Genomic DNA, 25,708 nt, shown 5'->3' on the forward strand with positions numbered 1-25,708 from the left:
AAATAACTATTTTTATAGATGGATGGACAGCTAATATTTGCTTGGTAAGTTTTGATCCTGCCAAGTGTTTGTTGGAGTTTAGATAGAATCTTCTCTAGAACAGCTAAAAGTTTGAATTGATATGCAAATTATCATGCTTGGTAATTTCAAATAATATCTTAATATTAATTTCACTATTTCAACTCCAGGGTGATGGTGAGAATCTTTAAAGGATTCTACTTTGTCAGGTGTTTAAATTGGGAAGAGATTTACTCAGGGTGTTTCAAGTTCATTTAGTCCTGTGTGGACTGTCAAAATAATCAAAGACTAGATTTTGTGAAATCTGGAGTTGTGGGTACTTTTGAATTCAAAGCAACACTAGATGGATTAGTAGGTATTGGTAGAACTTTACTCTGGTGTGAGTTCATAAGTGTGACATCGATGCTTTTCAACTGCTTTTATCTGTTCTGATTCTAATTTGCCACTCACAGTTTCAGCTTTTTTTAAGTCGTTAAAATTTTTTTCAATTACAGTTGATATACACTATTTTATTAGTTTCACATATATACTCCAGTAATAGACATTATATAACGTACCAAGTGGTCATCCCAATAAAGCTAGTACCCATCTGGACACTATGCATAGTTATTAGAATATTATTGACTATATTCCCTGTGCTGTACTTTACACCCCCATGACTATTCTGTAACAACCAATTTGTAGTTGTTAATACCTTCACCTTTTTCACCCATCCCCCTAGTGCCCCTCCCGTCTGGCAACCATCAAAATGGTCTGTGTATCTGTGAGTCTGTTTCCGTTCTTCATTTATTATTTTTTTAGATTCAGTTGTTGATAATACGTATTTATTGCCATTTTATTCTTATTTTTTCTTAAAGAAGACTGGTGTGGTAGTGATTAGATCCTTTAGCTTTTTCTTTTTTAAAGATTTTATTATTTTTACAGATAGGGGAAGGGAAGGAGGAAAAGAGGAAGAGAAACATCAACATGCAGTTGCCTCTTCTACACCCCATGCTGGGGATCGGGCTCTCAACCCAGGCATGTGCCCTGAGTGGGAATCGAACCTGTGACCTTTGGTTTACAGTCCTGCGCTCATTCCACTGAGCCACACCAGTCAGGGCTCTCTTAGCTTTTTCTTGTCTGTTAAACTCTTTAATATGTTTTTCAATTCTAAAAGAGAGCTTTTCTGGGTAGAGCAGTCTTGGTTATAGGTCCTTGCTTTTCATTTTGAATATTCCTTGCCAGCCCCCTCTGGCCTGCAAAGGTTCTATTGAGAAATCAGTTGGCGGTCTCTTGGGAGCTCCTTTAACTTCTTTTCACTTGCTGCTTTTTAGATTCACTCAGCCAGAAGGTATGGGGACTTCTCTTCCTGGCAACTCTGGTCTGGGGGGTTTACTGTAGGGCTGGGACCCTTCACCCCTCAAGGGGGGACCTCTGTAGCCGAGATACCCCTCTTGATTTTTGTCTGCCACACGTCGTTGTGGGACCAGCCCATTCCACGTCTCTGCCCTCCTGCCAGTCTTGATGTGGCTGCTTCTTTAGTCCCCCAGTTGTAGACCTTGCATTCAGCCAGATTTCAGGTAGTTTTGCATGATGCTTGGTGTGTAACTTAGTTGTAATTTTGATGTGGTTACGGGAGGATGCCAGTACCAGGAGTAATGTGGCTGTTGGAGGAGGCAGTTTACCTATGCTGTCAACTTGACTGGCGGTCTCGCCTCTGTTTTTTAAAGTTTATTGATTTTAGAGAGAAAAGGGAGGTGGGGTGGAGGGAGCGACAGAGAAAGAGAGAAACAGACAGACATCGATTTGTTGTTCTACTTATTTATACATTTAAGTTGCTTCTTTAATGTGCCTTGAATGGAGATTGAACTTGGCCTATGGTGATGACACTCTAACCAAGTGAGCTGCTTGGCCAGGGCTCTACTCACTTTTAACTTTGCTTCGGTCAGCATGGCCATCAGACTCTAGCTCTACCTTTTCATGCTTCAGCTCATTCTAAAACAGTAATTAGTATTTCTTATTCGCATTCCTGATACTGTCAATCTGACTTGCTTAGGTTATTTCTATTTGAGTTCACAAGGCCAATTTGTAAATTAATTGCTTCTGAGTCAGGTTCTTACCTTTCACCCACTGGGGACAGGGGACTCAATAGGTGGGTCCCTTCATGTATTAGAGGTTATACATGGAACAATTTCTCTTCAAAAGATTGGGCAGGCATCGTGATAAAAAATAAACTTACAAATTCACTTGGTGCATTTTGTTTTGTTTTGTTTTCAGTGCCATACCAGCTTCTTAGACACTATTCTCTGCTCTTTTAGCACTTTGCTTTCTTTTTAGGATTTTGTTTTATTTATTTTAGAGAGGGGAAGGGAGGGCGAGGGAGAGGGAGAGAAACATCAGTGTGTGGTTGCCTCTTGCATGCCCCCTGTTGGGGACCTGGTCCACAACCCAGGCTTGTGCCCTGACTAGGAATTGAACCTGTGACCCTTTGATTCACAGGCAGACGCTCCATCCACTGAGCCACACCAGCCAGGGCTGTTTTCTTTTTCATAATGGCACTTCCTAGCTTAATTGTGTAGTATGTGCTTAAATATTTATTCTACTGAATTATATGCTTTTGAAGATCAGCACCATATTTTATTCATCTGCATGTCTTTAGCATCTCATGTACAATAATGCTTTGTGTATGTTTGTTGAAATTGAATTGTTGAACACCTTTCCTGCCATCTAAGAGACTGATGTGACATCTAGGTACTGAACTCTTAGTACTTTTCTATTTTCTGTTTCCATGAAACAAGGGACTCAGCCATTGGGGAGTGTGCGGTGAGGGTAAAGAACCACATTTTAATGAAATGAAGTTAATTTGTAAGGAGGAGATTTTAGTTATTTCATATAAAATTGAGGATACAAATATGGATAAACACGGAATCCGTTGTTAGGAGGCTCACAGTCTAGTAGGGAAGAGACATTAAAAAGTAATTGTAATGCAGTGTCATGGAGGCATTGACATTGATGTGTTCCAGGTGTGACGGCAGCGCAGCAGGAAAGTGACCACCCTGTTTGGGATGCTTAGGCATCGCTTTACAGAGGAGAAATCCTTCACTGAGGCTTGAAGAAGGAATAGTAAAAGTTTGTCATGTGGGTTTGGCGAAGGGGGGCAAGCCTGCACAGGGGAGCGTAAATAGGAGTTATAGAGCGATCAAGGAAAGCGAAACTCTGATACAGAATTGAGTGTGGTGCAGGAGCAGGGATGGAGCAGGACAGACAAAGCTGGGGGCCTGTGTGCCGTGATTAGAAGTTTGGAGTCATTCTGTAGGGAGTAAAGTGGTTTTTTACAGGGTAAGTGACAGATAGGCCTTTTAGCAAAATAGCCATTAGCCACGTGAACGATAAACCGGGGGTGAGTGGATGGGGTCATTAGGGAGGCAGAGGTAGGGATTAGGAGACTCGTGAAACTGTGTAACTCAGAATTGAAGAAGACCTGGAATAGGGGTGGAGACGAGGGGCTGTTATGAAAAATACTCACAAGGTAAAATTGTTCGGGTTTTGGATGTTGTGGGGAGGAGAATGAGGGAGAGGTACTTGTCTGTCATAAATTTCAGGCTTCTGATTTTTGTGTTTGGGTTGCTGTTCATCAAAGGGGAAAAAAGATGAGGATTAACAGATTTCATGGAAAATCAGTTTAGAATATGCTCACTTTAGGTATCTCAAATGCCAGCTAGTGAATCTACAGGTCCAGAGCAAAAGATAAATATTTATGTGCAGAATTAGAAGTAAAACCCATGGGCATTGGAGCTTGTAGAAGGAACAATGATGTATAAAACTCTGAAACACAATGTCATATAAAGTACAAGTGGAGGAAGGCAATTAAAGACTCAGGAATAAGGAAGAGAAGCAGAAACAAATGCTGTTGTGGAAATGGAAGGAACAGAGTTTTTAAGTAAAAAGGTAATAGCTAATCGTATCAGTAGAATAAGGATTAATATGTAACTATTAAATGTGTCAATTATTAATAGGCTGTTACTTATCTTAGTATCTTACCATGGGAGTAATAGTGATATCCAGATTGTAGTATGTTGACAGGAGAAGTAAAATAATGGTTACTATTAGGACTCTTAAGTGAATGAGAAAAGAGTTTTAAACAGTAAAGGGCTATTTGAAGGAAAATATTAAACATTTTTGTAAATTGAGTAGAAAGATCTCAAAGAAATAAAAGATGCAGGAGAAGATGGATTAGTTGATAGAGCAGAGTCCTTGAGCTTTATAAAAAATAAGAACCCTGTGTTCTCAAACATAGTTTAGAGGAGTGAAGCCTCTGTTTATTCCCTGTGCTGCCCAGCCATTAAATTGGGGAAAGGATATTTGAGGGCCTAGTGTGTATCATCCATTATCATGGGTGTATATTTAAGTAAACAAAACAAAGTACTTCCCTTCATGCAACTTAACATTCATTCTAATGCGGAGTAGGGTAAGAAAATATAGAAGGTAATCATTCAGAATATCAGTTGGTAAAAAACATGGTGAAGAAAAAGAACAACAGAGTAGGGGAGTTGTAGAGGAAGGAAGTTGTGGAGAGCCTGTTATTTGTTGGTGGGTCTTGGAAGGCCTCAGAATAGAGTGACATTTGAGCTGAGAGCTGAAGGGAGGGAAAGATGAACCATACAGATTCCTGGGCAAAGAGCGTTCCAAAAGTAAGGAAGTTAAAAGTTCAGAGGCCCCGAGGCTGAAACTTTTCATTGTTCTGAGAGTGCTCATCCACACCCTTGTCTCTTCCTCACCTGACTCGCCCAGGCCAGTGACGAAGATGTGTTCCCTCTAATGTCCCCACAGTCATAATTCACCAAGCCTTTATCGATCTGCCTCTCTCGAATCTACTCCTTCCTCTCTGTCCCAGCTCAGTCCTTCAGTTCAGGCCCTAGTCATCTGTCCTCTGGCCTCATCCTCTCACCATTCTTAGACATTATGTTAAAAACATGACTTGTTAACTCCTGCCTAGATAGCACCAGTGGTTTCTCACTTCCTGGAGTAAAATCCGAACTTCTTAATGTACTGATAAGCCCCTTTTTTGCCTTCTGGTTCAATTTCAGCTCTTGCCATTTTTCCCTCAGTGAACGCTCTGTTGTCTCCAGTCTTTGAACGTGTGGGTATTTTCTCCCGATTTCCCATATTAACTCATACTATAACCTTAACATAACATAAGAGATTAGGTTTTCCCCTACAGGGCTAACAAACTCTTATTTATTCTTTAAGACCCAACTTGGGCATCACCTCTTCTGAAACATTATGTGACTGTAATTATTTTAGGTATTCCTTTCCTGTCTTTCCGTAAAGCATGCGTTTATTATGGTGCTTATGATATTGCATTATAATGATTGACTTGTGTGTTCCCCATTGGACTGTGAATTTCTTAAGAGCACAGACTATATCATTTAATTCTTAATATCTAGCATAGTATCTGATATATATGTGTTCAGTTAATATTTATGGCATGAAAGAATAAACCCTTCTGTTTTGTAAATTATTTTTCAGATTCGATACATATCTCAGACTCAAGGTTTACCAGGAGAACAGTTGTTAAATGTGGGTACAAAATCCACAAGATTTTTTTGCAGAGAAACAGATATCTCTCATTCTGGTTGGAGATTAAAGGTAATTTATTTAAAAATATATATTTAGAAAACCATTTATCTCTGATGCCTCGTTTGCATGGATAATATCCTCCATGCTTAATTTAATTTTATTGCCTTTTTTCTTCTTTTGAATTTTCATTTCAACACCCTCTCCTTCCCCCCCACCCCTTTTTAAATAGGAAGTCCCTTTTTGAATGATTTAGTTCATTCTCTAACCTGGCAACAGTTATTAACTCAAGTTAAATGGATTTTAAAATTTTATGTGTATAATTACTTTTGTGTTGTGTGTTTCATCTTCTCTGTCTAGTTCCACATTTTTAAGCTTTATAGGACAGGCACTGAATTTAACCACTTACTACTAACCCAGGTACCTAATTTATTCCTGGATCTTTTGGGTGATCAATAAATCCTCAATAATTAAAATTTAATTATTTAAAGAGTTGGTTATAGATGGGTTTTTAAAAATTGAACAAAGCTCTTCTCATTTTTCTGTATTTAAAAAAATACATTTATGATAGTACTTCTTTTGAAACTACTATTTCCCTTAAAATGTTCACTGTATTAGATTAAATGTGCCAGAATTACAGGAATAAAGAATTTGCAAAATGGTGGGTAATAATACATTGTTTTCTTTCTTTGATATCTTTAATAAGACACTAGAAGAACATGAGGCAGAGACAGGAATGAAGTCTAAAGAAGCCAGGAAGTACATATTCAACAGTCTGGATGATATAGTGCATGTAAGTAGCACAGTCCCATTTGTGAATCTTAATGCTGAAGGTGGTAGACTTGATTGCCAACAGTGTGGAAACACGTCAATCATTTTCTAAATGACTGTAGAATACTTGCTGTTTTTAACCTTTTCAAAAGGACAAAATTGATTCTAAGGGTTTTAACATTTTAGGAACTAAATTGCATTTGTCTTTATTAAATATTTAATTTATACTCTCCAGTTCTTTAGTAAAAAATATTTTCTTTAAAAGGGAAAATCCTAGCAAACAAATATTTTTATATTTCATTAGAAATGGGTATTTGTTCAGTGAAAAGTTTTTTTTCCTGCTTTGAACACTATGTTATACTTGAAAACATCCTGAGAATTTGTTAAACTCAATTGTTCTTTCTTGTTTCAAAATAATTGTGGTTCTTTATTCTTTCCTATGTTGCGTTTTTGTTTTTTTTTTAACTGCGAAACATGTAATGACTTAAAATTTTGGTTTTGCAGGTGAACACAGTAATGGATTTGGAAGGAAGTGATCTTTTGGCTGAGAAAGCTGATAGACGAGAATTTGTTAGTCTGTTGAAGAAAATGTTGCTGATCGATTCAGATTTAAGAATTACCCCAGCTGAAACTTTGAACCATCCATTTGTTAACATGAAACATCTTCTAGATTTTCCTCATAGCAACCAGTATGTTACCTTACCATTTGTTCAAGCAATTCTGGAGAAATAATAGTGTACTGTCTTTTTAAAAAGTCAGTTTATTAGAAAAATGATTTAATTTCATTAAATATAAGTAGCCAAGTCAGAAGAGGTCATGCTAACTTGGCAAAGATCACATAGGCTAATGAGTGGCAGAGTGGAACCAGTCTCAGTTGCATTCCAGTGTTCTTTTTCCAAAAACACCAGAGTGAAAATGGCCGAGTGATTTTGTTTTTGTATGACACTTTTATTATAGTAACTAGGCATATATGTACTAGAAGGAAATGTTAACATTTCCTCCTCTTTTGAGTCTTGCAAACTCTATTTTCAGTGCCCCTTCACACCATTTGCTTTTCTCCCCTTCCTGGTAGAAAAGACCAGGAACACAATGGATTTCCTGGTAGAAACAGTATTGGAAATAAGTAGATTAAGTGCAAGTTGTAGAATCTTTTTGTTTTGGAAATCATTTTTAAATTAATGTATATTAATTTAAAACTACTCTAAACATTTAAAATAATATTACAATTAACCTTTCCCCCACTCTTTTTTCTTGCAGTGTAAAGTCCTGTTTTCATATTATGGATATTTGTAAGTCCCACCCAAATTCATGTGACACAAATAATCACAATAAAACTTCAATCTTAAGGCCAGTTTCTTCAAACAGCTCTGCTAATCTGACAGCAAATTTTACTAAAATTGGCACATTAAGAAGTCAGGTAAGAATTTAATAATTTATATCTTTTTAAATTGCTTGTTTTGCTTTTGCAGTGTACAGAAGTCTCATGTCAGGAGTTAAATGTTACAGTGTGGCTGTTCTCTTAAATCTGTAATATTTCAGGGTAACAACTGGAACATATCTGCCCACATTCCTTTCGCCTTTCATTCTTTCCATGTCCTCTACTGTCCCTTCTGTGCCACAACTCTACGTACAGTCGAGTCCAGTAGAATCGGTCTCTGGACCCAGGTTTCTCACAGCATTATGGTTTTTGGAAATGTGTTTTAGTTGTTTATAAAGCACGTGGACAGCAGTGAGAAGACTGCCCTGTGTAATGCTACGTGCATTGATCGTTTCAGGCATTGACCACATCTGCTCACTCAGTGGTGCACCATGGGATCCCTCTGCAGGCTGGAACTGCACATTTTGGTTGTGGCGATGCTTTTCAGCAGACCCTGATTATCTGTCCCCCAGCTATTCAAGGTATTCTTTCATTTAAATTACATTTTGGGTTTAGTCATACATTATAAAACAGATTTAGTTATCTCTCCATTAAATATACTGTATAGTTTTTGCTACATTTGGTGCCACATTTGAATTTAATTTAAGCTGGTCAGTAAACTTTACAGCAGTAATGTTCATTGCTCGACAGGAGCCCCATTATAATTATCAGGAACAAAATGGGTCATACGACAGTTGGCTTGGCCTGCACTGAGTATCTCTGCTGCAGATGTTTGGGCACGTACACATATCTACCATCACTAGACACTCAAGTGTCTGAGAGCTTGCTCGTATCGATGTTGGTCAAAGGAGTTTTGTCCCAAATGTTACAGTCTTGTTTTTTACACATACAAAAGGCTGTTTGTTTTTTTTAAAACTGATTTTTACTAAATCAGATTATGTCCCTTACTTACATAAAAATAGCAAATTAAATCCTCAAGTGTCAGGGGTGGCAGAATATCTTTGAAGAGGCCATAAATTCTCAGTGGGAATTTCTTAGTGTTTCTTACAGGGTGATAGCAGCAGACTTTGTGATTGGAATAACAGAATAAAACCCTACTTCCTAGTCCTTTCATAGCATTTTGCTCTTGCTAAGATTTAACTTCTACTTGTATCTTAAAGCAACATGTTAATTACAAGTGGGTCTTGTAATTAACTGAGTCTTTGAAATATGGTGATAATACTGTATGTTTGGTGGCAGTAAAGAAGTTGGTGCTAAGTCAGGACACCTGGGATGTAGATCTGTTTCTCCTGTTTGCAGTGTTATCCTAGACACATTTATTAACCTGCTTCAACCTTAGTCCAGTAAAGCAGCCTGAACTACTGTTAGTCATTTATAGCCTTTAATGTTTTTCGATTCTAAAAGTTTTTTGAATTTTTGTTGTTGTTGTTGTTGTTTTTTCAGGCTTTTTAAAAAATTGATTATGCCATTATATTTGTTCCATTTCCCCCCCTCCGTTCTCCTCCACCCTGCACACCCCTCCCCCACCATTCCCCCCCTTTAGTTCATGAACACGTGTCTCAAGATCTTTAGGTTCTAGATTTCCCCTACTATTCTTACCCTCCCCCCTATCTATTTTCTATCTACTGTCTATGCTACTTATTTTAATTTTTTATTTGATTTAAGGATTTGAGCAATTAAAAATTTTTTTTTAAGTCATCTACCACAGTGTTTAACAAAGCACCAAGAGTACGCTGCGTTGACTGCCTGGTAACAAGAGAAACATGTCAACTCCTTAGCCACTTTTTTTTTTTTATTAGTTATTTTTCAAGTACAGTTTTTTGTTCCTTAGCCACTTTTGTTTAACTGGTGTACCTTTTCTTTCATCTTTTTTTATATGTTGGGTTTTCACATAAGGTATCATTGAGAGAAAGGTTTGTATCACTAAAAATATAAAAAACAACTTAGATGATTGGTTCCCAAGATGCAATTGTGGTTCAGTGATGGTTTGGTGGCACTCTTAAAGGTGCTGCTATGTTTATTGTTTTTTTCACTTGTTTATTATTAAAAATATTAAACATAGAAAAGTTCAAAGAATAATATAATGCCTTGTACCCTAGATGAACATTTTTCTATGTTTGCTCTATCTGTCTGTCTGTTGAGACATACATACACCATTTGAGAGCAAATGGTAGACATTTTAGTTCTAAATACTTGGGCATGAAAGACTGAATTTTTTTGGTAGGCTATCATTTAAGTATTGTCTTGACAAATGCATTTTCATTTCAATAAATTTTTAACTTTACTAACAAATAGATTCTTAGGTTCTTAAAAAAAATAATTTCTCCCACGTAGCAAAGTTAGTTTGAGGGTCACCCACCTACAGTGTGGTATATTTCATCAGGTTTTGGGATAGCAGTTTTTTTTAGAGCCTATCTTCTATTTGTAGCAAAAACTTTAAGAGGCTTGTGTGACACATTTGTAAACATGGTTAAGCATCATTCTTAAAACATACAATTAGGTTAGATGAAATCTTTTATTTTTGTGTGGCTTATAATTGATAAAAGATTAGTAACTGTTCTGTGCAAATGTTAGCAGCTATATGAGTGATTCATAATAAGGATAACAGAAAAAAAAGGAGATATTGTCAGATTCATTAACCCATTAAGTGACAAGAACAATACTTTTGAAGACAGAGCATAATATTTGTTAGCTTGCATAACAGGTGCAGTTGCAGGAAAAGGACAGTCAGGCTGCATAAACATGATGTTTTGTTGTTTATTATCTTAGTATAGTATCTGATTGGAAATGAAAATTTCCCTCTCTAATTTGTTTTTAGCATCTCTGTAGACAATTCCAGTCTCGGTCTTCTCACTCTTTTCATTACAATGTGCCGGTCTATGTCAAACAAACATTTTAAAATGATTATTGGGAAGAGAGTTCCGACCAGGATGGAGGCATAGGCAGAAATGCTTTGCTTCCTCCAACAACCAAAAGAAGGATAACAACCAATTTAAAGACAAAGAACAGACAGAACTGCCAGAAAAACATTTGTATGGAAGTCCAACATCTAAGGAGTTAAATAAACATTCCTCCAGACTGGTAGGAGGGGTGGAGACCCGCAGCTGGGCAGAGAGGATGAGTGGCAAGGCGAGGTGATGGACCGTGTGGGAGGTCCCATATTTGCACACAGAGAAGCTGGGAAGAATAATGGGGGTAGTGAGGCAGACTAGGGAACCCAGGGTTTCAGTGTGAGAAACTAAAGACTTAAAACTCCAGGTGGTAGAAAATCTGTGGAGGTTGTGGTGACGGGATAAACTCCCAGCCTCACAGGAGAGTTCATGGGAGAGACCCACAGGGTCCTAAAACATACACAAACCCACCCACCTGTGAATCAGCACCTAAAAGGGCACAATCTGCCTGTGGGAAGTGAGAGAAGTGATGGAAATGGGGTGAGAGTGGAGCAAGTGGCATTGGTCCCTCTCTGGCCCCTCCCCCACAAGCAGCACCACGGCTCAGCATAGAGGGTTACCCTGCCCTGGCAAACATTGAAGGCTCTGCCCCTTACTGCTTAACAGGTGTCCAGAGTCAAAGAAATAGGCCCAAATGAAAAAAACAGATCAAAGCTCCAGAAAAAACTAAGCAACCAGGAGATAGACCACCTGCTGATGCAGAATTCAAAACACTGGTAATGAGGATGCTCACAGAATTGACTGAGCTCAGTCGCAAAATGAAGGAAGAAATGAAGGCTACACAAAGTGAAATAAAGGAAAATATATAGGGAACCAACAGTGAAGGGAAGGAAACTGGGACTCAAATTTATGATTTGGAAGAAAAGGAAGAAATAAGTATCCAACTGGAACAGAATGAAGAAACAGAATTCAAAAAAATGAGGAGAGGCTTAGGAACTTCTGAGACAACTTTAAGCGTTCCAACATCTGAATCATTGGGGTGCCAGAAGGAGAAGAGGAAGAGCAAGCTATTGAAAACTTATTTGAACAAATAATAAAAGGAAATTCTCCAATCTGGTGAAGGAAATAGACTTCCAGGAATCCCAGAGAGTCCCAAAGAAATTGGACCCAAGGAGGTGCACATCAAGACACATTATAATTAAGTTACCCAAGATTAAAGATCGGGAGAGAATCTTAAAAGCAGCAAGAAGAAAGGAGAGAGTTACTTACAAAGGAGTTTCCATAAGACTGTCAGCTGATTTCTCAAAAGAAACATTGCAGGCAAGAAGGGGCTGGAAAGAAGTATTCCAAGTCATGAAAGACAAGGACCTACATCCAAGATTATTCTATCCAGCAAAGTTTCATTTAGAATGTAAGGGCAGATTAAGTGCTTCCCAGAATAAGGTCAAGTTAAAGGAGTTCATCATCATCAAGCCCTTATTATATGAAATGGTAAAGGGACTTACCTAAGAAATAGAAGATCAGAAACTATGAACAGTAAAATGATAACATACAGCTATGAACAACAGACCCTAAAAAACAAAAATAAAAGCTAAGCAAGCAACTAGAACAGAATCACAGAAATGGAGATCACATGGAGGGTTATCAGTGGGAAGCGGGAGAGGGAGAATGGAGATAAAAGGTACAGGAAATAAGAAGCATAACAGTAGGCACAAAATAGGGGAGGTTAAGAATAGTATAGGAAATGGAGAAGCCAAAAAACTTACGTGTACAACCCATGGACGTGAACTGTGCGGAGGGGAATGTTGGAAGATGGGGGATGGCAGTGCAGGGAGGAGGGGGTTAAAGTCCAGAAAAAAATTGGGACAACCATAATAGCATAATCAATAAAACATACTTAAAAAATAAAATTATTATTGTGCAGCTGTTGAGTAGCATTTATGGCACCATTATAGCATACACACACATACACATACTTATTTTTTGGCTGGGTCATAGGTAGTTCTATTTTTATTTTTATTTTTTTATTGTTGTTCAAGTACAGTTTTCTGCCTTTTACCCTCATCCCAGCCCAACTGCCCCACCGCCCTCCCCTATAGCTTATATTTTAAAATAAGTTTTATGTCTGTTTCCCTTTCCTTTAAATTTTTTACTTTGGAGATACAGTATTTAGGTTCATTATACATTTCATATATTTTAAATATAGATTTAATATGTAAGTATACATAGGTGGATGTTGTTTTCATATATTGTGCTTTTTCAGCGGTAGAGACCTAGCCAAACATTTATTTAACAAATCTGAGTGTAGGTTGTCTAGATAAAATGAGGATTTAACATTATTTGGAAAACTGAAAAGTGAGTTATTCATGACTTCTGAGTGAAAATCACTATTTTAAAATCAAATACATTCCAGCAAAAATGTTCCTTTGTTGTACTAGACCAGTCTTTAAGCTTTTGTGCCCCACTCTCCAGATACTAAAGCAAATCTAATCAGACAGAAAGTTTTAGCTAACATAATATCTGTAACAGAAAATTGTGGTCCTAACCATTCATACTTTTGAATTTGACTTAAAAAAACTAAACCTCTTGCCCCGGCCAATGTGGCTCAGTTGGTTGGAGCATCATCCTGGAACTGAAGGGTTGCAGGTTCAATTCCTGGTCAGGCTACATAGGTTGAGGATTCAAGCCTCGGTCCAGATGTGTATGGCAGGTAACCATTTGATGCTTCTCTCTAGCATTGATGTTTATTTCCCTTCTTCTCTCTACAAGCAAAGGAAAAAATGTCCTTTGGTAAAGATAAAAAAAAAATTGGACATCTTGAGGAGAGAAGTTAATTGGAGAATTCTCATCTTACAATGATAATTACGAGGAAAATGTAAGGGCAGTGTGGTTTTTCTTGGGATTTGAGAATTTGCTTTCAGTTCTTGTCAAAGTGAATGCTCTTTTTATTTGATGAGATTGTCTACTGCTGCAATATATCTACACTGGCTGGGTAAACTTATATTCCTTTTCTTGGAGAATTTGCTGATCAAGACATGCTTTTTGGAAAGGGCAAAAAAGTCAGTTTAAAAAAAAATGATGTGTAGGTATTTGTTAAACTTAATTAATATCCAGTCCTTTAGGTGGAACTCGGGGTAGAACACTTGAGTAGTAGAATAAACTCCTGTGAAGAAAATAAACACCAAAATTAACATTTTCTTTAGGAGTTTTTAAAATTTCATTTTTCAATTACAGTTGACATTCAACATTATTTTGTATTAGTTTCAGGTGTATAACATCACGGTTAGACAATCATGTGCTTTACGAAGTGATCCTCCCAATATCTGCCTGGTACCCTACATAGTTATTACAGTATTATTGTCGATACTGTCCAAGCTGTACTTCACATCCCCATGACTGTTCTGTAGATACCAATTTGTACTTATTCCCTTCACCTTTTTCACCCGGGCTCCAACCCCCTACCCCTCTGGTAACCATCAGTGTATTCTCTGCATCAGCGAGTCTGTTTCTGTGTTCATTTATTTTGTTCTTTAGATTCCACATGTAAGTGAAATCATATGGTGTTTGTTTTTCTCTGACTTATTTCACTTAGCATAGTACTCTCCTAAGGATTAACACTTGAAAATATTTGCACAATAAAGATTATGAAGTTGTATTTCAATGGGAAAAGAAAACAATTGTATTTTTCTCTTATGGCTGATTGGAGATATCGAAGATCACTTTTATCTAAGAAGTATATTAAATAATCTGCCAAACTATATTGAAAGAAACTGCTGCAACAGACTGGAATTATGAAGTAGTGAATTTATTTCAATAACTGAGCTTTCTGATCTTGGAGGATGTGTCTGTGAAATCTTGTTAGTCAAAATCTCTAAGTAGGGGTGATACTACTTTACTGTCTCAAAGCTTAACTATCATAAGACTTTGTATTTACAACGTCCCTTTGCAGTGCATGGCATAGAAATATTAACATTAACAGCAATAATGTGGCTGATAACTCTGCTTTCCAGTTTTCCTGGCCAGTAAGCAGAGTGGAATGCATGGGGCGTGGAGTTCTAGCAGCCCTCTGCTGGGAATACGAGTAGACTAAACCTCACTGACCAAAGCATAGTTGTATCGTTATTTGAGGCAGAAAAGGTGGTTATTTTTTTTGCTTTTCCTTTGGAAGTCAAAATGAGTGTGCCATCCCAAATTTTCTTGAATCATGTAAACCTTCATGGCTACTGAAGTGCAGAGTTCTGATAAAGTCTCCCTTTGGTGCCAAGAGTTAAGATCCTATTAAAATTTTGAAGAAGAGAATGCTGTGCATAGCTAAAAATTTATAGGAAAAGATGAGCCTGCTGGAGGTTCAGGATGTTGAATCAGATTCACCTTTTCCATGTCCTTTACCAGAGTGGCAGAAGTGTTCAGAAAGAAAAATAAAGCTATAATAGCAAACTTGGAAAGGAATAGGAAGTTTCAAGAAAAATAAATGATTCACCCAAATTTGTAGTATCCATTTTAAAACAGTAGAAGGCGTAGCTTTGTAACAATTTTTGGAATAATGTACCACAAAAGAAATAAAATACACCTCATTTTCCTAATAGATTGCTTTGTTAATGTTATAAAATGTTTATGTAAGGGATGGTTTTATAATCCTAATCAGAATTTAGCAATTATTTAAAAGTTTAAAAAAATTCTTTCTCTGAGTCAATATATGTTTGAGAACTATTCTTTTCTACTTTACAGGTATTCCTGCAACTCATGGTAAACCCACCAGTTACTCAATAAGGGTAGATAATACAGTTCCACTTGTAACTCAGGCCCCAGCTGTGCAGCCACTTCAGATCCGGCCAGGAGTTCTTTCTCAGGTTGGTAATTCATGGTTTTTGCATATGTACTGTCCTCCTCCTACTCAAGTAGAAGTACTGACCCATTCATAAAATATCAGCCTGTGATGTTGGGAAACAATTAAAATGACCTGGATGGGAATTCAAACTTTTGTAGATTATTGACTGTAACTTTGACATTATTAGATGATTATTTAATATATTTATGATTTTAAGGTATAGTCATGAAGAATTACCTATAATTTAATTCTTTTTCTTTTTTTGGTGCAGCAGACATGGTCTGGTCGAACACAGCAGATGCTGGTACCTACATGGCAACAGGTAACACCTTTGGCTGCTGCTACCTTAACTTCTGAAGGTGTGGCTGGTTCACAAAGACTTGGAGACTGGGGGTGAGTTAAAAACGGAAGTACTTCTTTGTGACTAGTTTGCAAAATAGATCTTGGTAAAGAAGGGATTTGACTTTTCTAAACTTTCTCCCTAGGAAAATGATTTCACACAGCAATCACTATAGCTCAGTGTTGCCGCAACCTCTTCTAACCAATCAGATAACTTTATCGGCTCCTCAGCCAATTAGTGTGGGCATTGCACATGTTGTCTGGCCTCAGCCTGCCGCTGCAAAGAAGAATAAACTGTGCCAGAACAGGTTGGTGTTGATATTTTAGCTTTGCTCTGCATTTTGAAAATTAATCTTGAAGATAAATTTTGCATGTACACTAAAGGGTCACTCTGTTGTATTCAAAATGACCTCTTTGATAGCTTTGTTGCAAACACTAAGCCAGCTCCCTTCTCAATTTCTCAGAGGTATTTTGGTAAAACTAATGGAATGGGAGCCAGGAAGAGAGGAAATAAATGCTTTCAGTTGGTAAGACTGTCTTTATTGCCCTTTTGTTTATTATCTACCTATAATTTTAGACAATTTTAGACACACAGATACCACATTTACCAAAAAATATTGACCATTCAAATGTAATAATGCAATCTACATTGATATTTCTAGAGATAATTTATATTTCATAGACCTTATCATCTATATGTTAGTATGTTACATACATGGTCTTGAGCCAAGTGACAGTTCACATTGTTCATTTTAACAAGATTTCTTAGAAAAAATGTCATGTTCTTATTTTGATTGTTAAAATGACACTTTATTTCTTTGATTGCAGGAGTAATACATTGCAGAATACCAATATCCCACATTCAGCATTTATTTCTCCAAAGATAGGAAATGGGAAAGATGTCGAGGAAATAAGTTGTATAGACACACAGGACAATCATAACTCAGGAGAGGCGAGAAGTTGTGAAACATCCGTCCGGCAGAACTCGGATGCATCAGTTTCAGACAAACAGCGGCAGACCATCGTCATCGCTGACTCCCCCAGTCCTGCAGTGAGTGTGATCACGATCAGCAGTGACACTGACGAGGAAGAGACGACCCAGAGACATTCTCTCCGAGAGTAAGTGCCAAGAGCAGTTCCCTGTGTTTCCGCTGCATCCGTAAATAATGATGGTGCCCCCTGGTGTGGTGAAAACCAGCTTTCTGTGACTTAGTCCTTGTCAGTGTCTTGGAGTAAACCTCCTAAATGGTATCTAACGGTTATTGCAGCATTTTTCCTCTAAGTGTTAGAGTTTTACCCATGTAGGTTGCTCTTAACTCATTCATATTCATAATTAAATATATTAATTTTTGGCTCCTGGGGAGTATCTTCTAATGGTTTTGTTCCTCCCCTCCCTCTCTCACTAGATGTAAAGGCAGCCTAGATTGTGAAGCTTGCCAGAGCACTTTGAACATCGACCGGATGTGCTCGTTAAGTAGTCCCGACAGTACTCTGAGCACCAGCTCCTCAGGGCAGTCCAGCCCGTCCCCTTGCAAGAGACCGAACAGGTAAAGGCCTTGCAGTGGTGGTGTGTAAAATGAGTATTACGTCAGCTAAAAAGCCTGTGATTTCTTCTGTAGTTGGTTAAGGTAATAAATGCCTGCCAGTTTACTGCAGTGGCTTCTCTCTTGAACCTAATTTTTGAACTAGATCAATTTTTATAACTCAGGTTTTACATAGTAATTTTATTTATTGTTATAGAACAGATCTAAATGAAAATTTGAGGTTCTAATAAATGATTTTTTAAAGAATCATTTGTTTTTGAAAGGGTAAGACAAACTACATTCTCGGCTTCAGCCCCACAGACTACTATTATAACTTAAATTTTGGATAAGAACATATACTTCAGCAAAATTAAAAAAAAGAACATAGTAATGTTTTGCATAATGAAGGGGTGACCCATTGTCATTGGCAAATCTGTTGTGGTTCTTTTCTCCCTTTGGTGGTTGATTAGCACGGTTTCATCCGTATTTTCTTGCCTGCCTTCCCTCTTGTCCAGGCACATGGGTCGCCGCGAGAGTAGTGGGCTTCCTCTAACCAGCACGATGAGGTGCTGACACATTAAGTGGTGGGCCGCAAAACTGTCAGTGCGGTGCCTTCGATCTTAGCCTGTAGAATTCTTTAAGGTGGAAACAAAATGTGAATAAATTTTAGGTTTCAATTTTATACATTTGTCCTCTTTTTCCTAAGTTAGGGTGTAGAATACCTGTAACCAAAGCTCTGTGGAAGATATAAAGAAATTTTAACATATCTTCTCATAAATTGGTTTTAATGGATTCAGAAGTTGATACTACACACATACATAAATACTCACTTACATATGAAAATATGTGTATATATACACATACATAAATGTATGTGTAAGACATAGATAAAATATGTAACTAAAACATACATATAAAAAAAGAGGCTTCAAACTGGTAAGTATGAAATGAATGAGTAGGACAGACAACAAATGCTGCAGAAATCCTAAGGAGAGATGTTGTCCGGGCCCGAGAGGGTCAGCAAGAGAAGAGAAATGGGACCCTGGCCAGGTCTTAAAATTTATAAAGCAGGATATATGAACAAGTACTAAGGATCACATGAGAAAGGGAAGGAGACAAAATTCAGTGCTAAAAGAATGTTCCTAAACAGGGCAGAATTAGGGTTAGCAGTCTGAAGAGAGAATTAATGTGAGAGTCTAGAAAATTTATGAAAAAGTGTTAATTGAACAAGGAAGAAGTAATTAGATACGAAATCACAGAGTAAGATTGTTACTCATTTGCTGGAGCCTCGCTGTTATTTAACTTCAGATTTAATGTGAAAAACATGTTGTTCATAAAGATACTTTCTTGGTTCAGTATGTCAGATGAAGAGCAGGAAAGTGGTTGTGATACTGTGGATGGCTCTCCAACATCAGACTCTTCGGGACACGACAGTCCATTTGCAGAGAGCAGTTTTGTAGAGGACACTCCTCAAAACACAGAACTGGGAACCTCTGCCAACACAGAAACCAAACCAGCCGTCTGTACTGTTGTGGTGCCACCGATGGGACTAGAAAATGGATTAATTGCCGATGAGCATATGGCAAACTCAGGTAAATGGAGTCCTCCCTATTTCCTGAGTCCTCCCTTAAAAGGTTTTAATTTAGGAACACAGAGAACAGCATTGCCAAGACTCATCTCAGAATTTTCAATTTGATCATTTACTTTTAAGGTTCTCAAATCACTATTGTGTAAAATATCTAAAGCCTTTGTAATTTCTATACGAGAAAGAAAAAGCATTAACTGTAACATTGTGTTCGTTGCCAGATTCTATATGCCAGCCATTAATAAAAGGACGGTCTGCTCCCGGAAGGTTGCACCAGCCTTCTACCGTGGGTAGCCGTCAGCAGAAACCGACATCAGCATTCCAGCAGCAGCATCTGACTTTCAGTCATCAGGTACATCTCGGAGTTCATAAGAAAGGGTCTTCGGGATTCAAATTCAGCAGTCTTTCACTTGGGGGGGGAAAGATTGTGAAACTGTATGCAATCTTAATAAAGTTTATACTTTTCGTTATCCTGAGTGACTGAAGAGTAGTAATCCTGGTAATAGGATAATGAAGTAGATTATCCACAAAACTCGATTTTTTCAGAAAAGTCAAGCTCTTAGATTTTCTTTAATGTATTTTAGTTTGTCTTCTTAGTCCCTTTAAATCAGAATGCACATTAATGGACTGATAGTACATTTTTTTAGTTTAAATCATTTTTTATTTTTCAATTACAATTGACATACAATATTGTATTGGTTTTAGGTGTACACTCCAGTGATTAGATATTATATAACATAATAAGTGATCATCCTGATAAATCTAGTACCCATTTGACACCATGCATAGTTATTAGCCGATTACTAACTATATTCTCTATACTGTATATTCACATGACTATCCTGTAATGATCCGTACGTACTTCTGAATCCCTGCACCTTTTTCACCCACCCCCATCCTCCCTCTCATTGGCAGCCACCAAAATGGTCTCCACATCTATGAGCCTGTTTCTGTTCGTTTATCATTTTTTTAGATTCATTTGTTGATAGATATGTATTTATGGCCATTGTGTTATCCATCCTCTTCCTCTTTTTCCTCTTCCTCCTGTCTTTCCTCATCTTTCTCCTCCTTTTCTTCCTCCTCTTGTTTCTCTTTCTCTTCCTCTTCTTCTTCCTCTTCTTCGAAGATCTGCATCTAGTAGATTGCTTGTTTCCACTTTATTTAGTTCTTTTTCTGTTTCCATTTTGTTATGTTCTTTCATTTAGGATGTATTTCTTTGTCTCCTCATTTTGGCAGCCTCCCCTGTGTTTTTCTCCATGTATTAGGTAGAGCTGCTACATCTCCCAGGCTTGGCAGAGTGGCCTAATGTAGTAGGTATCTGGTAAGGTCTAGTGGCACAGCCTCCCTGATCACCCAAGCTGGACACTCTAGGTGTATCCCCTGCCCCCTTTGTAGGCTGTGTACACTCTCCTGTTGTACTTGAGCCTTGATTGCTGTTGGTATACCGGTGGGAGGAACTTAACCCCCAAGCCAGTCAGCTGCAAGGAATAGTCACGACCACCAACCACCAAGGAGGATCAGCTATGCAGGGGCCTGCCCCACAGAGTAGGACTCATGTCAGCAGGGCTCTGGTGCCCCGTTGAGTTCTGCCCCTTGAGTGTATAGCTTGTAGAGGTGGTTGGGTAGTGCTTCGACATGGTCTGAAGCTGTCCACTGGGTGTACTGGCTCTGCAGCCTCCTGGGAAGTTCAGGCCAAGGCCATTTACTGCCTGTGATCTGCAGAGGGCTGCTACCTGAGCTGGGTTTGGAGGTACTCAGGAGAGGCCAAGCTGTGAACCTTGGTCAGCCACTGCTAGTGCCAGGCCTGGGGCTACTTAGAGTTACGGGCACACTAAGGCCAGATGCTGCTTGTTTTGAGAGATTTTAGGAAAATCTGAAGCATGAGTCAAGATGGGCTATTCCTATGGAAAAACCACTGCAGACAGCATAGGTGGGTCTGCCAGTTTGGTGGGCTGGTGTCTCAGAGAATCACCAGGGCGGGGAAGATAGTATATGAGCCAGGTTAGTGGAGACTCAGATATGGCACCCAGATGGCTGCACTTGCATATATATGTTAGTCATGTTGGTAGTGAGAGATGCTATGCTACATTGAGTACTTTCCATGTATTCAGCACTGTGCTTAGCAGTTGAGTTTCCACTTGGGGAAAGAGAAGATCCTTTATCCAAATCCTGGTTTTGCCAAATACTATGTATATTACCTTCGCCAGTTCTCTTTAGCAAATCTAGACCACAGTTAATAGGAATAATAGCTGTATCATGTGTTGTTTTGGAGTTAAATAATGTCTTGTATGTAAATGTTAGGCCCACATATGATTAGCGCTTCACATGTGGTAGCTGTTAGTGGTGGGAGGGGCGCGACAGAGCAGTGGTGGAGGCACTGTTTGTATCATAATGATATGTAGTGGTAAATATTAAAATGTTATTACTAATATATGAAATCATCAGTTTTCTCTTTGTACTTAGTAAATCTAAGAGTTGAGAGGTTCTTCATGGGTTATCAGTCACAGCTTATTGTAATTTCCTTTCTTCCTTTCTTTTAAACTTTTAAATATATATTTAGTGTTTTTTGTTTTATTTGTTTTGGATAGGTTCAGCACTTTGGATCTGGGCATCAAGAGTGGAATGGAAACTTTGGACATCGAAGACAGCATGCTTATATCTCTGCTGGTGTTACCAGTAATCCATTCACTCTTTCTCACGGAAGTCCCAACCACACAGCCGTGCATGCGCACCTGGCTGGAAGCACGCACCTCGGAGGACAGCCTACTCTACTTCCTTACCCATCGTCAGCTGCCCTCAGTAGTGCTGCACCTGTGGCCCACCTCCTAGCCTCTCCATGTACCTCAAGACCTATGTTACAGCATCCAACTTATAATATCTCCCATCCCAGTGGCATAGTTCACCAGGTCCCAGTGGGCATAAATCCCCGTCTGTTACCATCCCCAACCATCCATCAGACTCAGTACAAACCAATCTTCCCACCACATTCTTACATTGCAGCATCACCTGCGTATACTGGATTTCCATTGAGTCCAACAAAACTCAGCCAGTATCCATATATGTGAAAACTCAAAAGGAGCATATTGAGGAAGCTCAATGATAGAAACATTTGATTAAAAATAAAAACATGGTATTTAATAAATATTAGCCATGGCACAAGAAAATTATTTTTGAATCATGTAGACTTGGGTGCAATTTAAACAACTTCGAGCTTTAAAAAAAATCTCACTTTTAATGTGTTTTGCACATTTGGTATAACTTGTCTTTGGTCATGTTATCTTCTTATGTAGTTACTCTAGACAGGTGACTTATGGGGGCAGAAGTTCAGTTTTGCTCCTGCTATTTTTTATAAAATTGCCTTCTAACTAGTGCAAGACACGTCCATATTTGGGAAGCCATTCTGTGTACAGACTTAGAGCAACAGATGCACATATGTCAGAACTTCAGCATACAAGTGAATTGTATCATCCGTGTCTTAGTGTGTAAATGTTGGGTCACTTACCTAAGAAATTGAACTATTGTTCTTTACATTTGCATGTGTCTTTGCATGGGCAAAATATTGCCTAGACTTTGCTCTTAAATGTTGTTCTAATAATCTCAGCTGCATTGTAAACCGTTCCCACACATAGTGCCTTAAATATTTGAGGTTGTTAATGTTATTACCTATATATAAATGTTGAGGACTGCAGCACTTAAAAACCAGATCTACTCTTTAGTTTTCTTTTGCTAGAGTGATGTTCATTTTCGGTTTTGTGTGGTATGATTTCAGGTTGTAGCTGTTTTTTCCTTACTAAGAGGGCAGCATGTTTGCTATGGCTGAATTGAATTCTGCTGTCTGGTTTTTCAGAATGATCTAGCTTCAAGAAAAGCAAGCAGTTAGTAGTGCTTAAGAAAAATTGATTCAGTATCTAATGGATAGTTGATATCTGTCACAACACAGCATTTTATATACTGTTAAGTAAAACTGCAATACAATCTACGTTTATTTTGGGAGTGTTTGCTGTATAATTGGATTTAATAAAATATTTAGAGGCTCAGTAGGCATGACTTTTGAGTAGATAATGAAAGAAAATGCAAATTGCTCATTGATTCATGATGTGGTTTCACCTGAGCTTGGGCAAACCATGCAGTATTTAATAAGTAGTAGCAGAATATTTACTATTGAAGCTTGAAAAGATGTGAGTTCTTTGTGTGCAATTTTTCATTTATGCATGTGAGAGGGTTTTTTTTAAAAGTATTTTTACATTGTAGTACTTGTTTTGCTTGGTGGTGTTTGCTTATTTAATACATTCCGTCAGGGACAGAAATTACATGCTTTTCTTCCTAGGAAGTGTGTCTTGGGTTTTTCCTTTCTTATTCTTTCTTTGTTTCTTCTTCTTTTTTTTTTTTTTTTTTGTGATGGTGGTGATGTTTAAATGAAGTTGCTTTTACAGCACCAAAGACTTAATCATCCATTTCCTATATAAAAGGTAGCTACTTTTTGCATAGACCTCAAGTATATTGTAGTGTAGAGGTGGAATTTAAGGAAAGGTATTAAACAGGCTGTGTTTTAGCTTATGGGCAAGTAATAAATTGTATCATTTATCTTGAATGTATCATAGATAAGCTGCTATATAACGATTGCCACTTCAGATAGCTGTGAAATTAGGTGATTAACTAGTTGTTATTTAGCCTTCTAATTTCTGTATAAGTCTGATTACATGAAATAGAAGTTGGGGTTTTGATTTTTTACTTTGCTTTTCTGTTTGGAGTGTCATTGTAACTACTGTATTGTAAATGATGGAAAATAATAGCATATGTTATTTTGGGGTGTGTTAATTGCATCAGTATTTTATCTCTATTAATGTTTGTGCTCATCACTGCATATAAAAAACTTGGATGTATCAATGTAACTTAATTTTTTATTTTCATACTGGCATTGTAGACACTTGAGAAAGCTGTATCTTGCAGGCTTGACTTAACTTTTTTTCCTTAAAAATCTGGAATATAATCTTACAGCATTTACTGGAATAAACAGTACAAAGCATTTGAGTGTAAAACTCTCCAAATGTTTTGGATTTATAGCATTTCTTTGATAGACGAATTGCATACCACTAGTACAGCTCTAGTACATTGCTGACAATAAGCTAATAATGGACAAACTTTTCTTTACTCCATTAACACAAGCAGTGTTTTATTTAACAATCATCACTGAAATAAATGTGCCTGAAATTGCTTTTAAAAATTACAGTATTAGGTCATAAAATAAAAACCAGCAGTACATTTTTAGTCACACTGAAAATGAAGGACTTAATTTTCCCCACAAGTTTCAGTGTTTTTAGTAATCAATTCTATGCATTTTATATAAATAGAAATATATATTACACATTAAAAAAGGAGTAGTCTAAGATTAATTTAAAAGATTATTTACAGATGGCAAGTGTATGGAGTCACTATTTAAGTAAACGCTGTCCTCCACGGCCTTCTGTCTTTATTTATGTGGTCCAGCAGGTATCTCAGAAACAAGTGCGAAGGACTGGCCGGCGCTCGTAGCACAGAAAGTGCAAAAGTGGTGCAGTTTGCTTTTTGTTCAGGACCATGTTCACCACCCTGAGGTGTCCTGTTCTCTGTATTTCACTTCTAAGACTGGGATGGTCTTGTCAAATGGACAGTAGACAGTGTTTTCATAACAGAACAGTAACATTCGATGAAGGCCTACCCCCGTGAAGTACATTGCTCTTAACTGATTCTAATCATGGGTTTTTTACGTGTTTAAAAATAAAAAATGTTAAAATCCTGTTAAAGCCTAAAGCATATTGACAAAAAAAAATCTGGATTTATAGCTTCTTTAAAGCCATTTTAACCAGTTTTCTTTGGTTTTAATGCTTTCTTAAATAAAACACTGCATGAATTTCAAGTTGCATATTTGCATACTATTTTAATTTACAAATTATTTTTTATCAAATATCCTGATACTTAGGTTTTTTTTTTTCTTCAGGGTATTTAAGTATGTTACTGTAGTAGCCAAGCTTTTCATTTTTAAAATCTCTGCTACTAATTTTGAACTTCGTTTGTGTTAAGTAAAAGTTAAATCATACACTGCAAGTGTAGGAAGGTTTGTTTTAACCAAACCTAGTGACAGATTTGATTACTAAGTTTGAACTGTTAACTGTTTGATGATTTTAGACTTGTGGCTTTCTTTCTTTGGTTAGTTTGTTTTTGCTTTTACTTCTATGCTACACTAGTTTGCCATGTAGCAATTGCACTGTGCAATATTACAATAAGGACTGGGAAAATTTTTATGGATGTAATGTCTATTACAGTTTGCGATAGTATTTCTCTCTAGTTCTCAGTGATTTAAATGTGACCAAGCCTTCTGTACTTTGTCACAAAAAGCGGGTTTTCCAGGTGACTATTTTGGTGAGTGTCAAAATAAGAATTTATGGTGTATTAACTGTCGATTCACTTTGAATTAAAATATATATATTGCAGCAAACAGCCTGTTGACTTTTTTTCCACCCCAGTACCGTAGACAGGGCAGAGCAGGAAAAGGCTGGTAGCGTTTGGTACCTAACTGATGTCATCTCATTTAATGCTCACACCACTTGTGTGAGATTAGCATTATTGTCTTCATCATAGAAATTAGGAAGCAGGCTCGAAATATCTAGGTAAATTGGCCAAAGTCACACTGCTAGTGAGTGGTGAATCTGGGGATTGAACCAGGGCATCTAATTGTAACTAATCTACTTTCCACCAGTTCTTTTTTTTTTTTTCTTTCAATTACAGTTTACTTTCAATATTATTTTGTGTTGGTTTCAGGTGTACAGCTTAGTGGTTAGA

The 25,708-nt window shown here is 37.5% G+C and overlaps 1 protein-coding gene across 6 annotated transcripts in view; it reads left to right on the forward strand.

The window, feature by feature from the left end:
* Window positions 1–25,364, forward strand: part of HIPK3 (homeodomain interacting protein kinase 3) — a 91,279-nt gene extending 65,915 nt beyond the window's left edge. For 3 of the 6 annotated variants that reach the window (XM_037128307.2, XM_037128309.2, XM_037128308.2), the window contains exons 4-17: window positions 5,527–5,646; window positions 6,281–6,367; window positions 6,850–7,034; window positions 7,603–7,762; window positions 8,121–8,244; window positions 15,343–15,464; window positions 15,714–15,835; window positions 15,928–16,089; window positions 16,246–16,308; window positions 16,610–16,900; window positions 17,188–17,328; window positions 18,661–18,896; window positions 19,111–19,241; window positions 21,478–25,364. In XM_037128307.2, coding sequence (XP_036984202.2) covers window positions 5,527–5,646; window positions 6,281–6,367; window positions 6,850–7,034; window positions 7,603–7,762; window positions 8,121–8,244; window positions 15,343–15,464; window positions 15,714–15,835; window positions 15,928–16,089; window positions 16,246–16,308; window positions 16,610–16,900; window positions 17,188–17,328; window positions 18,661–18,896; window positions 19,111–19,241; window positions 21,478–21,954 — 2,421 coding nt within the window. In that variant the 3' untranslated portion in view covers window positions 21,955–25,364. The remainder of the gene's footprint in view (window positions 1–5,526; window positions 5,647–6,280; window positions 6,368–6,849; window positions 7,035–7,602; window positions 7,763–8,120; window positions 8,245–15,342; window positions 15,465–15,713; window positions 15,836–15,927; window positions 16,090–16,245; window positions 16,309–16,609; window positions 16,901–17,187; window positions 17,329–18,660; window positions 18,897–19,110; window positions 19,242–21,477) is intronic. The other 3 variants (XM_037128310.2, XM_037128311.2, XM_037128312.2) reach the window with 3 other exon arrangements.
* The last annotated feature ends 344 nt before the right edge of the window (window positions 25,365–25,708 follow it).

The sequence above is a fragment of the Artibeus jamaicensis genome, unplaced genomic scaffold, assembly GCF_021234435.1.
Source record: "Artibeus jamaicensis isolate MK-2021 breed Jamaican fruit bat unplaced genomic scaffold, CSHL_Jam_final contig_797, whole genome shotgun sequence".
NCBI classification, from domain to species: domain Eukaryota; kingdom Metazoa; phylum Chordata; class Mammalia; order Chiroptera; family Phyllostomidae; genus Artibeus; species Artibeus jamaicensis.